At 43.2% G+C, this 16673-nt stretch overlaps 1 protein-coding gene across 2 annotated transcripts; it reads left to right on the top strand.

Annotated features, from left to right (window-relative positions):
* Positions 1-948: 948 nt before the first annotated feature.
* EXOSC10 (exosome component 10) lies at positions 949-15817 on the top strand. Of its 2 annotated transcripts, none has more exons than XM_066564121.1 (25): positions 949-1079; positions 2582-2718; positions 3125-3248; positions 3729-3833; positions 4222-4387; positions 5124-5235; positions 5496-5571; positions 5709-5819; positions 6252-6395; positions 6711-6901; positions 7600-7756; positions 8309-8457; positions 8734-8784; positions 9497-9608; positions 10245-10295; positions 10838-10916; positions 11087-11208; positions 11505-11600; positions 12228-12302; positions 12790-12877; positions 13001-13074; positions 13637-13814; positions 14270-14331; positions 14986-15059; positions 15628-15817. In XM_066564121.1, the coding sequence occupies exons 1-25, from the start codon at positions 951-953 to the stop codon at positions 15656-15658; spliced, it is 2694 nt and encodes an 897-aa protein (XP_066420218.1). In that variant the 5' UTR covers positions 949-950; the 3' UTR covers positions 15659-15817. The 2 variants fall into 2 exon arrangements, with proteins under 2 accessions (XP_066420218.1, XP_066420217.1); XM_066564120.1 differs by having other exon boundaries at positions 13634-13814.
* Positions 15818-16673: the final 856 nt, after the last annotated feature.

The raw sequence follows: 16673 nt of genomic DNA, 5'->3' as shown, positions 1-16673 counted from the left end.
ATCACTTCGGGTCATTGGCTTTATTTCCCTTCTGATAGCAGCTGAATGAAGTCTGTCAGTTGTATAAACAAACTGTGACCATGCCACCCCTATATTTTTGTTATCTGTGTGATAAGAACATCAGCTTCATTGGGCTCAGGGGCACAGCATGGAGTGTTGGACAGGATTCCCTGGGCTTCCCCAGCTGCTTGTGCAAATGTTGCACTCCAGAAATGGGAAATGGGGAGGTGGCAGTCACGAATTTGCGTATTGCCTTTTGGGTATTGGCCCTTGCTCCTTTCTGGGCATTAGTGTGGCTATCAAGGGCACTGGGCACCACGAGATAAGAAAGATTATTAAGCCCCTAGAGTGTACAAAGAAGGGATGTGAAGAGCCTGGAGGGGAAAAGGAGCCACGGAGGGTCCTTGGTCTGTTCAGCCTGGAGGAGACTGAGGGGAGACTGATGGCAGTCTACATCTTCCTCGTGAGGGGAAGAGGATGGGCATGCACTGATCTTTGCTCTGTGCTGACAGGACAGGACCAGGGAACGGCTGGAGCTGTGTCAGGGGACTTTTAGGCTGGATATCGGGAAAAGGAGGGTGGTGGGGCACTGCCCAGGCTTCCCAGGGCATGGGCACTGCCCAAGGCTGCCAGAGCTCCAGGAGCGTTTGGACAACGTTCTCAGGTACAAGGTGGGATTGTTGGGGTGTCCAAGAGCTGATGATCCCTCTGCGTCCCTTCTGCTGCTGGGTCCCACCGGTGGGTGTTTGTGGGGGGAAAGGCCGAATGTGCCGCAGAGCAGCCCGGCCGGTCCGGGCGGTCCTCAGGGCTCCCCTCAGGGCCTTCCTCCCATCCCACACGGGCCTGTCCTGCCCCGCCCTGCCGCTGGAGGCGCCTGCGCTCCCCGCTCTTCTCCGCTCCCCCCTTCCGGCCGCCAGCGCTGCGCTCTCGCGACAGCGCCGCGCGTCAACATGGCGGCAGCCGCCCGTGAGGGGAGCCCGGAGGCGCAGCCGGGCAGCTCCAAGACGCCCCCGGGCATGGAGGGAAGCAGCACGAAGTCAGCCTTGCCCGGGCTCGACAGCCCCGACGCCTTCGTCAAGGTGCGGTGGGAGAGGGACAGGGAGGGCGGGCGGGGCACTACCGCTCCCGGCGTGCCGTGTGCGCTCGGGCCATGCCGGGAGCTGTAGTCCTGTCCCGCGGGGGCCGCGTGGGGATCCCAGCCGGAGCGGGAGGCGCCCGTAGGGTGTCCCCAGTGCCAGAAGGAGGGTGTGGGCCCGGCCGGCGGGTGCGGGGGCCAGAGAGGTGTATCGAGACCTGTTACCGGCATGGGTCGGGCCCTGGCCTTGTCAGCCACCGGGGATTCCTGGAAATGCCAAGGAATGGGGACCCTCGTGAGGGCTTGTCGCGATGAGAATTGTCCTTGGCCTTATAAATCGCAGCCCCTGTGTGTTTTACCCGTGCACGATGCTGATTCCCGAGAGGGAATGGCTGCCAGATCCCAAATAGGAAGCGTTGCAGGGATTTGGGGTGTTTTGTTAGAGTAATAAAGTAATTATCTGCGTTCCTGTTGATTTAGAACTGTAAAATATTCTGAGTTGTAAGGCTCCCACAAGGATCATCCAGGAGTCCAGCTCCTGGCCCTGCACAGACAGCCCTACAATCCCACCTTGTGCCTGAGAGAATTGTCCTAAAGCTCCTGGAGCTCTGGCAGCCTTGTGGCCGTGACCATTCTCTGGGGAGTCCGTTCAGTGCCTGATCGCTGGAGGATAAGCACTAGTAGTTCTATAATCATTTAGTAGCTCTTTAGTGAAGTTTTTGGATTTTCATTATTTAAAGCTGTCTAAATGTGAAAAACGCCAATCGCTTGGTTTTAAAATTTTAAAAGTTTCATAGTAATAAAATGGTTATAAAAATAGTAATACGATTAGAGTAATAATAATTTGGACAATTTGAATTAGGACAATATGAGACAATAAAAACAAAGAGTTATGGACGTCTGGGTACCTTTTTCTGGGCAGTACGGGCCAGAAAGAAACCCTTAAAAGCAACAGCCTGTTGCATATTCATACACCTCAGACATGATGCATAAACTCCATTCAAACATAGGATTCTGTCTGGTCAGTGTCAGCTTCTTCCTCTGAATCCTGACAGCGCCTTCAAGGTGGGAAGAAGTTCGTTTCTCCTGATAATGGAGCAATAAATTCTTTTTCTCTGAAAGATTCAGGTCTCCTGTGGCTGCTATCTCACTGCGAGTCCTTTCTTTAAAAAAAATATCCTACATAGCATCGTTCCTATTTTAACATTTTTTATAACCTAAAACTATATTTAACACAGTACTTAAGAGAATTAATACAGCATAACTTTCTAACACAACACATATAATATTCATTTGAATATTTGCAAAAAGCCACTCATAAAACACATGCATTTTTCACACTAAATAACTATGTGAAGTTACTCCTGGTGCAAAACCCCACCATTACCACTCATTAGAACCACGCGGTTCCAACCAGCCAGGCAAAGTGCATTTCAATCAAAGAGTATCCTGAGTAAACAGAAACAAAAGACTGACAAAAAGCTGATAACGTTGTTTCTTGCACAGTATGCTCTCGGCACAGTGGTGGCTGCAACAAAGGCATCCAATGGGCTCCCCCAGCCTGGAGACGAGTACGATTTCTACTGCAGCTTCCCCGGCTTCCGCGCCTACTGCAGCACGCAGAGCGACCGCCTGCTCCGCTGGTAAGGGCCCTTCTGCACCTGGCACTCCAAACCAGAGCCTAGCCCCTTCTTTGGCAACTTCAGACTTGCCATAGGTAAAAAGGTGCTTTATTTCACACAGCTGGTTTTAGCTGCTTCTCTAGCACTTGGCAGCTGAAGTGGCAAAGCTTGAAGAGGGCATTTCATTATATTGCCGTGAGGAGCTGTGCAGAGAGGAGCACCTGATACTGGCCATTTTAAAAGTTTGTGAGAAACTAATTCTAGCACTTTAATACTGTATAGATGCTTTTTCTATTTATTGCTCATGTGATGATATCTATAATTTGATTTCAGACTTTGAAGTGTAGTAAGTGTAAGAGAATTGGATGTTTTAGTGTTTAGATAGCCTGCTTTCAGACTGCTGACAGCTGTGCTGTTCTCTTGCAAGCATGAGCCAGGTGATGCAGTACCATGGCTGCCGGAGCCTCATGAAAGATTCCAGCAAAGTGACAGGGCTGGAAGATAAATTCGATATGCTGGTTGACTCCAATGATGTCATTCTTGAAAGAGTGGTAAGCAAATTATTTCTGGATGTGGTTCTTAAAAAGTGTTCTGTTGCCACAAGCTTTCTTTTTTTTTGTTGCAAGAACTTTAGTGGCAGAGCTTCCACAATTAGTCACTATTTCCTCAATTGTATGTATTCCCTTTTTATTTTAAAACCCCTTCCAAATGCTAGGTCAGAGACCACAGCAGCTAAAGTAGGTAGGCCAAGGGGAGGGAAGGTAATATGGGATGTGTGAGGAAATGAAATGCAGCTTGACATAAAATCCTCACAGCCTGAGAACATGTCTGTACATTTGAGAGTGCTTCTTTGAAGAAACTCTTCCCCCTGATCTTCAACATAGTCCTCCCATGTTTGTCTTGTGTTGCACAGAATCTGAGAGGGATGGCTATGGAGGTACCTACCTACATGACTTTCTTTACTCAGTCTGACTAGAGTGTCTGAGTGTGGTGATTTAACAGGTGTTTCACGTTGTTTTTCTGGATTTTAGAGTATTTTATTGGATGAAGCATCAGGAGTGAACAGAAACCAGCAGCCAGTCCTGCCAGCTGGGTCACAGCCCCCACAGATGATTGTTTCCAGCTGGAACCGTAAGGTGAGGCCCCCATGCTCAGTTTGGCTGTGTTGGCTCAGCTGTTCTCCCAGCCACTGCACTACCAGTTCTCCAGTGGAGTTGAGCAGTTAAATGTTCCCTCATGTTTTTTTACACATTCTGAGTACCTCTTCCTTTTTCTCTTTTTCCTGTTCATTCAAACTTGGTTCTGAAACTTTGTGCTTTCAATTGCCATTTCAGTTTCACATGCTCAACAGCCTTTCCTGTGCTTATGAATTCAGGATCTTGAGTCCTAACTTTTTTCCTTACTGAAAAAAAGTTACTCAATTTTAAATGTGGGGTATAACTCTTCCTCTGAATGTTGGATCAGACTGAGGAAAACAGTGTCTGGTAAATCATGTTGGTTTTATCTCTGTTTTTTTTTTAATAGGCAGGGGAATTCCACAAAAGATCTCAGTCTGAAACATTCCGACTGCTTCATGCCAAGAATATTTCTCGACCACAGCTGAAGTTTCGTGAAAAGATTGACAATTCCAACACTCCCTTTGTACCTAAAATTTTTATCAAACCAAATGCTTTGAAGCCTCTGCCTGAAGGTAAGGGGTTTATTTCTTGGGGGTGTAATTTGTTGCAAGTATTTGACACAAGCTTGTCCTCACAGTCTAGAGGAGGAATCACGGACTGTAAAAACAAATAGCAGGAGATGTTGAACGTTTGGGTGTAGTGATCTTGGTGACACTATTGTTTCCATATCTGTGATGTCAGGCTAGGTCAGCAAACAGCATCTTCTTGCTGGTCTACAGCAAATAATCTGTTCCAAACAGATAATCTGCTGCTGCTTTTTACCACCTTGAACATACATGAGAGTCACGTTTGCATGAGAAGTCTTGCCTAGTCTAGTTGGCTTTACAGATATTCTTTCAGATGGGTCAGCTGCAGTATGTGTATGGGGAGACCTAGCTTTGGTTTTGGTGCTTTGTCAAAGCTGCTGGTAACACCCTGTCTCAGGAACACATTCTGCTGCTCCCAGTTCATCTGTATTCTGCACTGATGCAGTTGTACTTTCAGTAACTGGGAAGGATTGAAAAGTTTTTCTGAAGATTTTTCAATTTCCATCCAAGCTTTTGAGCCAAAACTACCTCGTGTCTTCCTAAAAACAGCCAAGTAACTGAGTCGTTATTTCAGGTACAAAATGACAGCAAAAGCAGCAGCACTAAATTAAACTTTTTGATACTTTGTAAACTCTTGTGGTGGGTGGAGGGGGAGATAGTGGTAGGCTGAGAACATGTTATGTGGGGGACCTAGTCCAGTTATTCCATATTGGTTGTTCAGCCCTCACAAAAAGTGGACGGCAGAGAAAGGAGCGCCCTGAGGACTTGGATGTGCCAGCTGCTTTGGCAGACTTCATACATCAGCAGAGGACGCAGAAAACTGAGCAAGACATGTAAGAAACTAACCTGCCAGCAAGGTGCTTGGAGTCCCCTGGGTGAACCTGTGTGCTCAGATTGTGCTGATGCTCATCATGTATAACAAACAGTTCTGCATGTGTTTGTGTCCACACTACATTGTACATGGTTTGCATTAAACCTCTGCTTAAAAAGAGACAGAATAGGGAAACTACCATAGCTCTCAAAGCCTCTGTGCTCTGTCCTCATAAAGAGGACTGGAATTTAGTCTGTGCTTGTCTCTTCCTGATTTCCACAGGTTTGCTCACCCTTACCAGTATGAACTGGAGCATTTTTCTCCACCAGATGAAGTTCTCAAGAAACCTGAACTCCAGGTTGGTGCCCACTTTAATTTTAAACTACAGATTTAGTACATTTAAAGCCATACTTGACAAATTTCAGGTTGGAGGGTGGAGGTTGGGATTGGGAGTTGACAGTGATTTTACCATGCCTAATTCATTTGCTCTGCCAGATGTACAGGCCCATTCAGGAAACACCCTGTCATTTTATCACCACACTGGATGAGCTGGTAGAACTAAATGAAAAGCTTATGACTTGTAAAGAATTTGCCTTGGACTTAGAGGTAATCCAGTTGCATTTTATATTTAGAAGTTACATGTGTATTTTAGGAGATAGGAGAAAATTATATTCTTCTCATGGGGGTGGTGGGGGGTGGTTTTCTCCTGGTTTCTGTACTCTCTGACATGAAAAGACAGTTCCTGACCCCTGATCTGTCTGATATTCTCTATAAGGTTGAATTAAACTGTGTCAGTATTAGAAGTTTTCCAATGGCAGGGCTGGCTGTGCACTTCTTAGTGAATTTGATCCTTCTTTCAATTAATCCTGTGGTTTTAATGTCATCTTAGTCACTGCAAAGAGAAAGTTTGCTCATCCAGTGTCTCTTTGTCTCAAATAAGTCCTTGTTGCTCTTTCTTCCCTCACTTAGAATGCCATTTGTTATATAGCATTGTTTCTGTAATGAATCCTAGCTTACATCTCTCTTCCCTGTTTCCAGCACCACTCCTACAGGACCTTCCTTGGCTTGACGTGTCTGATGCAGATTTCCACCAGAACAGAAGATTTCATCATTGATACCCTGGAGCTGCGTAGTGACATGAACATCCTCAATGAGACCTTCACAGACCCTGCAATTGTGAAGGTCAGCTGCAAAATTCACCAGATTTCTTTTAAAATTAATATTATTGTTGTTTTAGTTTAAGCTTTCTTATCATTAAAATCACACTGTGTGCTCAGTCTTGATCACTTGATTCTGCTTTCAGTATAATTTGTTCAGGAGCTGTTTCCTTGATGTTAGTAGTGAATTACTTGTACAGATGCACTTATTTAGTAGTTCTATACTTAACAGTAAAAAACAGAGAAAAGAAATCTAGACACATGAGTATGAAAGCACAGCACTACCAGCCTGGAGTAGAAATGTTCTTTGCATCATTCCCAAATTTTTATGCATTTCAAGGTCCTTCATGGAGCTGATTCAGACGTGGAATGGCTGCAAAGAGACTTTGGTCTGTACTTGGTGAATGTGTTTGATACTCACCAAGCTGCTCGTCTCCTCAGTCTTGGCAGACATTCTTTGGATCACCTGCTGAAGCTGTATTGCAATGTAGATGCTGACAAGAAATACCAGCTGGCTGACTGGAGAATACGGTAAAAACTGACCCTCAGATGGGCTGCAAGGTAGCACTTCTCCTTGTTTGCATTGCTAGAGCTTCTGCTTGCAGGACCCATAGTTATGGCTTAGTCTCAAAGTGAATGAGCACAGCATTTACCTGGCTGTGCCCAAAGCTTTTGAGTGTTACATTTTCCCTCATTTTTTTTAGAAAATGAGTTCTCTTTGGAAAGATCTGCAAAGATGAAGTAATGAAAATCTGGAAGCCCACTTCTCAGGAGCAGTTCTTAATCACTACAGTGTTACAGAGACAGTATTTGCTCCTCTAGTGCCCCCACAAAAACATTTAATCACCTGTGCCAGGCAGAGCAGATGGTGTTGGAGCAGTGATCTTGACTATGCAGGTGCACCCTGCCCACCACAGAGATCTCAAGTCTACTTTTGTAGGCTCTGCAGAGAGAGGAGGGCTATGACAAATACCATGGCAGGCAGTTCTACCACATGACTTAGCTACACAGCAGTCCTGCTCTCCAGCACACAAACAAGGATGTGAACTGGAGAGTGCACAGCATTTTACTGCTGCTCCCTGACCAATCCTTCAGTGCAAAAACGGATTTTCTATGTTAGTTCTTGGTATGTCTCATATGCATTTTGCCCTAATATGCCTTTTAAGAGAAAAGTAACAGTTTGGCAGGGCAGCTGAAATATGTTGGTGTAATTCTGGCTCTTTTTGTAGCCCTTTGCCAGAAGAAATGGTCCGGTATGCCCGTGAGGACACTCACTACTTGCTCTACATCTATGATAAAGTGAGGGAGTTGCTGTGGGAGAGAGGGAAGGAGCAGCCCACACAGCTGCAGGTTGTGTGGCAGCGCAGCAGGGACATCTGCCTGAAGGTAAAGCTTCACCTGCTTTGATTACCTGGACCTCTTCTATGTCTTTTTGTGTGTCTGAAAACATCTGTAGATACTCTGACTCAGTCGTGTGCAGACACTTTCACTACCCATGGTCTCTGGGTTCAGATGCCTTCCTGCTCTTTTTTGAATGCTAGTATTCCATGGCCTCACAATGCAGTCAGCTTGTGTTTTTTGTAAGAGAGTTGTTACATTTCTGGTTCTGCTGGATGTTCCTAGAAGTTCAAAGCCTCACTGGGGTTGCATTCAATATATTGTGCCTGTGGAAAACACTGTCTATGAAAGTAGGCTTTGTGGGATGGAGTAAAGCTTGGTGATAGTAAAGCTGCTCCTGGATTTGATGAGGGTGGATTTCCCCTAACAATGGATGAGATGTGTGTTTTTCAGGAATAGGCTCCTACCAATAGTTTAGGATAAAAAGCTCAAGGACACGTTGTACCAGAGTGAATTTAGTCCCCTGATGTCTGTGTGAGATTCTATGTCTGAGAGAGGCAAAACAGAAAGCTCATGAGTGCTTCTTCTTTTCCTATCCAGAAATACATCAAGCCCCTCTTTACAGATGAATCCTACCTTGATCTCTACAGGAGGCAGAAAAAACACCTTGATACCCAGCAGCTGGCAGCATTTAGGCTGCTGTTTGCATGGAGAGACAAGATAGCACGTCAAGAGGATGAGAGCACAGGGTAGGAAGTCTTTTGTTATGGACACTGACTTAATGCTTTAGTAAATCTTTTGGATTATTCCCCTTCCACCCCTGAGATGGGACAACTTTGTTACCTCTAGAAATTACTGTGCTACATCAGGCTGCTGCTTGTTACACAGAGGTTGTTATGTTTCTTTTATTTTTAAGTTGTTTCATCGTCTCAGACCTTGTAATGGGGGCAGAGTTGTATACTTTGAAGGTGTTTTTAATTGTTTTGAACATTCTGTTACATTTATGCCACCTCTTTGTGTTGTAGGTATGTGCTACCAAACCATATGCTGTTGAAGATTGCAGAGGAGCTGCCCAAGTAAGTTTTGTTCACACTGAAGGAGTCTTACTTGATCTTAATATCCAGCAAGTCACATCCAAGTGTGTAATTATCTCTGCAGTTGGTCCCTTCTTTCCAGCTGTCAGCTCTGCTTTTCTCTATGGTTGTTCAGTTTGGAAGAGAAATAAATAGCAGTACTCCTTCAGAAGGCTTCAGATGTCTGGGATACATCACTTGGATTGTATTGCACTAATAAACCACTTTCCTTTGCATTGCTCTGTGTTACACATTCCCTCTGAGATTCCTTCACTTTTACAGAGCAAGAGAGGGGTGAGTGCCCCCAAAACTTATTTGGATTTTTATTGCAATTCCTAAAGGAGTGGGGAGGGCAAGGGACATATCCCTTAAAACACCCAATTTATGCAATATTTTCCTCAAACATTTGGCACTCATCACCTAACAACCATACTTGAGAATAAAAAAAAATACATCTTTAAAGGCAGGTCTGCTGCCTGGCTCAGCTTTCGTAGGTGAATACTGAATGAAATGATGATGAGGAGAGCTGACTATGGCTTCTCCTCATCTGCACAAACCTGGTGCAGAATTTCATCACAGAGATTAATCTGACTTTTCTTGCTCTGTCACACTCAGGATAGTGGTTATATCCTTTGAATTGTACATCCTGTGCATGCAAATGCCCAACATACCAGCCATAAATCCAGCCCACTGAATTTTCCTGCTCTTTCTGCAGAGAATCCCAGGGGATCATTGCTTGCTGTAACCCTGTCCCACCACTTGTTCGCCAGCAGATTAATGAATTGCACCTGCTCGTTCAGCAGGCCCGAGAGATGCCTCTCCTCAAGGTAGGGGTAGCTTGTACCACACAGGAGATGAATCACTGTCATCCCTAAGCCAGGCCCTGGAGCTGAATGGGGACCTGTGATGATGTGTATGCTGAAGTTTACTTTTTGAACACTGAATTTTGTACTAGAACAGAAAGATATGTTGTAACTTCTTGCCTGTCTGCTGTGTAGTGGCTTACACACGGTGTAGTTTCCTGGAAAACTGGAGCAGTAAATGAGCAGAGAGTTCTTGAACAGAATGCAGTTTGTCTTATACTGTACATCACATTTGCCTGTGTGAGGAAGAACTGCACCTTGTGGAGTTTGCTGGCCATGTGAATGGACTCATAAATATTGTACAGCTCTGGTGAGGCAAAAGAACCAACCTAGGTGTAAGAAGTTAATTAGTTAAAATATATCAGCAGCATGTTGATATTCATGCAGCTTTCATCCTCAGTGAAAAGAACATGTGAGCAAGAATGAGCCCTCTCTGTGTGAGGTGTTTGAATGTATAGCCAAGTGCAAACACTGCAGGAGAAGAAGAAAGTCATTTTATTATCCTGCTAGCTTGTGATAAATGTGATGAAAACATTGATAAGGTGGCCAGCCTAGAAGAAAGAGGGCTTTTAAGTGACTGACCTTTCTCTCCCATTCTAGTCTGAGATGACTTCAGCAGTCAGGAAGAGAGCACCTCTACCCAACCCTGAGGTATTGTTTGCATTGTGTTTTTACCTAGTGTCTTAAGCCTTAAACTTGGAAACAAATGTATCCAAATTCTACCTGCTAGTGAATTGCTTCTCCCATCCATTTTACAAGTTTATCTGCTTTAGCTTCATGGTACTTATCTGTGCCAGATTCATAATATTACCAGTTGTTAACTGATATTTTACAAACCACCATAAAGCAGCACTTAAGGTTTCATCAGCAAACACTCTGGCTGCTGGACAGTTTCATGTGTGTTGGAATATATTGACTGAGCTGTAAGAAGAGAGCTTTCAGATAAGTTTCTAAGGCTGACTCTTCTCTCCTGTCATGTACATCAAGTACAGCATCTCATGAGCTCATGGTGTTTGCACAGGTGGCATTTGATTCCAGGTGCAGTGTGCTCTGGCACATGAGCTACACTAAGAATATTCCATCTCTGAAATTCATCCCTTTTGTTTGAATTTTCATTAAAGTGTCTCTGCAATATGTGAAAATAATACATTTGTAGTGTATCAATGGTGTTTGTAATTTGAATCTCTCTGCAGAAGCTGGAGAATGCCCTCTTTGGACCACATGACAGCTCACGGATTCCTATGGATGGTTTTCAGAATAACTCTGCCTTGGGTAATTTAGAGTTAACCTAAAAGCTGTGCTAATAATGCAATGATGGAGCTTTGACATGGGAAAAATAAGCAGTCCTGAAAAAACCTTCAGGGAAACCTCATGACACAAAAGAGCAGTAAAATACACTAATAAAAAGACTCTAATAAAAATTTTCTTTCCTTTTCATGCAGACCCTGCACTGGTTTTGGAAGATGTTTGTCTCTTTTCAGACAGTGAGAGGACGATGGATATTCAAGATAATCAACCAGAGTCAACATGTCTTGTTGCTACTACCACTGTCAGCATATTCAGTGTAAGCAGTATGTTTGTGACAGTGTCAGTATTGAAATACTAGAAAACAGATTTAATAACCTGATAAAAGTGTGTGGAAGTGTTGAAAGAAATAAGGTGGGAATGCATGGCAGTGGTACTGACTTTTGACAGCATCAGGCCTGGCTTAGGAAGCCAGCAAGGTTGGTCCATGTCTCTGGAGGGTCACTGCTGTCAGTAGAATTTCAGAGTCAGAAGCAGCATGGCATGAAATGGCAGGAGCCAAACAAAAGGAATATTTGTGTTAATATTTCTTCCTTTTTTTTCTTTTCTTTTAAGGAATGTGATGAAAACAAAGGAAATAAGAGGACTTTGACCACTGCACAGAGGAAAGCTCAGCTAATAATGGAGTCCTTTGAAAATCCATTTAAAATGGTAAAAGAGCCCAGTAGTGGGATTCAAATTCCCCAATGCAGAGGATGCCCTGAGCTTGTTTTTCAGGCATATCAGAAGGGCTTGACAGAGCATCAGCTGCTGCTCTCTGACTGGAATTAAGGGATTGTCCTTGCAAAGACACCTGTGTGGACTTGTTTTCAAAACACATTTAAATACCTCTTGGATACAAGTCTTTCTACATAGTAAACAGACCATTCACTATTGGTTTTTTTAACCTAGTTTTAGGTTTTTCAGGTTTTTCATCTGTCCTTTATGGCTAGGATTAGTAAGCTGATTCTACTCTTGTAATGAATCAGAAGAACAATAGAATACTGTTACACATCTGGAGTAGTAAATTACCAGAAAATAATACCAAATTTTTTTCTGGTGTGCAGTTGTTGGTTGGTCTGTTGAGGTGTTTTGGTTTTGTGTGGAGGGGTTTTTAGTTGTTCTTTTTCTTTAGTATTTCTCTTGGCAGTAGCTGTGGTGACTTCTTTTTTCCCACAAGGTGTTCTATCTGTAGAATATTTCTTCAGATGAACTCACTGATTTACAACAAAGTAGCATTTCAGCAATGAGCTAAATGTTCCATGCTGTTTAAAGCAAATTTTTTTTTCCTTTCTACAGTATCTACCTCCAGAGGAGAATTCTGCCTATGTCTCACAATCTGCAAAGTTTGACCCATCATCAAAAATTTATGAAGTAAGACTAGTGCTAAAATTTCCTGCCAAGTAGTACAAAAGAAACAAATAAGGAGTTTATTTTCCATTGCAAGCCTCAGCAATACAGATATTTTTTTTTTTTTCTCCTTGGATACTTCTTGAGAAACTTAGCATGTTTCTGTGACATTTGTATACTTTGAAGAACCAGGGACTGGAGACATTCTCCTGTATAGTCCCTGTCTGTCAAAGCTGAAAACTCTACTGAAAGTATGTGCATTTGTTCTTGAGGCTTGTTTGTAGCTTTGAACTTTTAAAGCATTTGGTTTTACTTCACATGGTGCAGCAGATCTTAATCTCTTTTACAGCTGAATTTGATCTTTTGTACTCTTAATGAATTTGATCTTTTGTACTCTTAATGAGTACTCTTGTACTCTACATGCACCAGCATGTGTTAGCAAGTTTATCAACAACTTCTTGCCATGAAACCTTAAAGAAAGTGTTTCCAGGTAATATTTTCTTCATTGCAGATCAGCAATCGATGGAAGTTGATGAGTCAGGCACCAGGACAGAAGAAGCCCAAGAATGAAACCAATAAGAAAGCAGCCCAGCAGTCAGGTACAGCCATTCTTCCCTTCCTTGGTGTGTCTTGAGACTTGACACAAGCTGCTCTGCTTGCTTTTTCTAAGCCCTGGCTAACTCACTCCTGCTTTTTACAGTAATGCTTGTTTGTCTCCTTAGCTGCCCATGTCCAGACACAGAAGTTGAATAAAAAGCCAGCCCAGAATGTTGTGTCTGTTCGCCAGCAAGCCATGGTATGTCATAGAATTCCTCCTTCCAGCCATTGCTCCTCTGGACTGCTATAACATAATTCAGAATGAAACTCTGAGCCCTGTAGCTGAAATACCTGAATGAGAGTGTTTTGATAGTAATCTTTGTGTGGTGCTGCCCCAGGTGTAACAGCAGGCTCCTGTTAATTGTGCTGTGCACATCATCCCTTATCCCTCCATGTGTGCAGTAGGGGATGTTTTCCACTGCTGCACCACTGCTCCTCACTTCCCTTAAGGCTCTTCAGTTGTTCTGCACAGGTTCCCCCAAATATGCCAGTGAGGCCACAGCAGATCTCAGCTTCCCATATCCTCTAAAATGACAATTTAGCTTTTTATAGAAGTCCCTACTGTGAGGTAAAAAAAAAAAAAAATAGCAGTTTAGGCCCCAGGAAGAGCACAGAGATTTCTCCCCATGCTATTATGGCCAAAGGCAAGAGCAGTCACTGAAGCCTGGCTCCATGGGGCAGTCCATTTGCACAATGAGTTGTTTCATTCTCCTTTCTTCAAGTTATCCTTTTTTCTATTCTGTGGGTTGCTTTCATAGCAGGAGCAAGCTAATAGGAAGAAGGAGAGAGACACAAGTGAAATAGGAGCAGAAACAGGAGCAGAGCTGCCAACACAGGAAAAGAAACGGCAGAAAAAAGCCCAGCAACCAGAGGAGCTGGAAACACTGAGGCAGTTTACCCCCTTTGATTACAGCAATTCCAGCTTCAAAGTGTTTGCAGGTAAGATCTGATCCCTTGCTGGAGTGCTGCACACTGTGGAAAATGTTACCAGGAGAGCCTTGAGAGGGCTGTGTGAGTGTGGATCCAGACTGTTACAATGTGCTTACCTTATAGTGGGGAAATAGTTCAAGAAATGGACTTGAGGAATGTACACTTTAGTATTCCTTTTCTGATTTGGAAACAAAATCCTGCAATAATTGGCCAAGTGGGTTGTGGATTTGGATTTTGTTTCTTTTCTCTTATCTGTTTAATTGGAGCCAGGAACTAAGAGGCAAAGGGGATTTGACTCCTTTGTAATAAAGGAACTATTCAAAAACATCTGCCCTTAAAAGATTGTTCTGGATTTTACTGTGTGGGAGACTGTAGTGAAACCTCCATATCATCAAAGGAGCACTGTGGAATGCATTGTTCTTTATAGAAAATTTTAGTAACAGCTTCTCTCCTCTCTCTCTTAGGAGGCAGCAAATCAAAACAGTCACCTCAATTTGATCCTGCCAAGCAAGCTTACACAGGCAAGGTATGGACCTGTCATGGAAGGAGGAACAGAAATGGGGGTGACTGTATGTACCCAGCCAGGGGCTCTCTGGGAGGGCACATGATATTTTGTGCATCTGCAGAATGTTCCCTAACAGCTGCTGAGAGGCAGCTTCCAATCCCAGGTTCATTATTCTTTATTTCTTTCCATTCACTAGGAGATTGCTTGGAGTCCCTCAGACTCTCTTGTTGTTTCCCACCTATTCATACATTGCTCACACACCTGTGCCTCTGTACATCACAAGTATGACATTTGGATCACAGCAAACCACCAGGAATTCCAGTTCTAAATTAAATTCTCAAAAATCACAGGCATCCCAGTGGTTCCAGGACATGTCAGCTTTGCATGCTGCTCATGTACCCCTCCAAGTACTGTTATTAGAAACAGTCTCAGCTCAGATATTTTTTTACTTAACTTATTGTTAATTGAGATTGAAAAGAAGAAAAAACCCATAAACAATCAAACCATGGCTTAATGATGAACTGACACAATGTTTTATGCTGCCTTTTATGCATATTTAGGGAAGTCAGCACAGGGAAGTCAATGAGCAGAGTTCTGTGAAATTGGAAAGATTTGGAATATGCTTGGGAGGAACCTCACTGTAGTGATGTTTTATTTGTTTGTTTCTGTGTGCAGAAATTTGCTGGAGCTAACAAACTTCAACAGTCTGGAAACCGGAGCATGTCCTACCTGGTGGGGAAAGCTGAAAGGTGTGGTTTTATTTATCCTGCTCTCATCCAGCTGGGGTGTTTGCACACCCCTGCCCCAGAACCATGGGCAGACCACAGCTATTGCCCTCTGCTGCTGTGGGAGCTTTAGCATGTTCAGTGGAAGAGCTTGCATCACACCCTGACATCAGTTTAAAGGACAAAAAAAAGAAAAAAACCCCAACAATTTAGGATTAATGCAAGACAATTAATGGAAAAATTTAGATTAATGCGATGACTGGGTGGAAGGTTTGAAATGCTGAGGTAAAAGTTTGTGTTAAAGGATGTGGGAGTTGCTTTCTTTCATCAGAGATAGGTGGAAGTGGAAAACATCTGCCTAGCTTGGGAGGAATAAGAGTACTGCCAAGTATGAACATTCTTATTCTGAATAGATACTTAGTGTTTAGATACAGGTTTGATTATTGTGTGTTACTTAGTCATAAGGGCAGCACTGGAGGGAGAAGGGTGCTCTCTGCCTCAGGACCCTCTCTTTCTTGATAGAATCCTTGTAACATGGTTGGTTTTCAATCTTGAGTGAAGTTAAAGTCGTTTTTTTAAAACTCTTTTGCAGGGGTTCGACACACCACTGGCCAAAGAGATAATCTTGGTTACAGGACCTGTGGGAGTTGCTGCTGAATGAAACAGTCGTTAAAAGTGTTGCCACCATGGGAAAGCAAATGCCAGTCATTGATCAGTTTTTGTACAGGAAAGTTTTTAAAACCATTAAAATCCTTTTATTTCCAAAAGGAAAAACATCTGAATTGATGTCACTTTTGTTATATTCACATTGCTTTTTTTTTTCCCCTAATTATACTCACAGTGTTGCTTTGTTTATAATTTTGAAAATTTATCCTGTGTCCTCAAACACAATTAGGCTAAACTTGTCACTTCTTGGAGCTCAAACCCCAGCAGTTCAGAGAAGGAAATGAGGCCAGAGTGTCTTTCATGATAGACCTTGCTTACAAATTGAACTGCACAGCTCATCTCTTACAGTACAAGGTAATACAGAAAAAGAGCTTGTTTATCTCACAGTGCTGGTGTATTTTAATGGAAAGATTGTATTTTAAGGAAAAAAAAGAGGTATAGGAGACCAATGGTTTCACCATGAAGTTCCAGAATGAAAGTAAGAGCAAAGAGCATTAGGCAGAAGGGAAGAACATGGGTTGGCAGTGTGGTGGCAGGGAAAAGGTGGAGGGTTCTGTGCTTCAGCTGAATCTCTACAGCTAAACTAACATGGCCAAGTTTTAAATACCCACAGTGAGTTATCTTTAATTCTTTGTAGAAAGAGTATCAGAAACAGTATCATCAGTACTGGATGGGTCAGTGAGAGTTTATTCTGATGAAGACCTGACATTTTAACAGGGCTTTATTTTACAAAGACTATGAGGAGACTTGAGATTTAGTTTGTTTTCAATCTTTTTCCCTGTTTCTGGGAAATAATAGGGAGTGGAAGGAACACAGGAGGGGTTTTCCTCCTTAGGTATCTTAGTGTGAACAGTGCTGACTAAGCATTGTAATGGTAGAACTGAGTCTCTTTCTTGTAAAATCTGCTTGCAGGGCTGAATATTGGAGAATGTTTTTGTAAAGAGGCAGTTAAGTAGCAATTGTCTCCAAGTG

Source organism: Molothrus aeneus, chromosome 21, assembly GCF_037042795.1.
Source record: "Molothrus aeneus isolate 106 chromosome 21, BPBGC_Maene_1.0, whole genome shotgun sequence".
Taxonomy (NCBI): Eukaryota; Metazoa; Chordata; class Aves; order Passeriformes; family Icteridae; genus Molothrus; species Molothrus aeneus.
The sequence above is the reverse complement of the archived record's forward strand: the minus strand, read 5'-3'. Positions and strand labels throughout refer to the sequence as shown.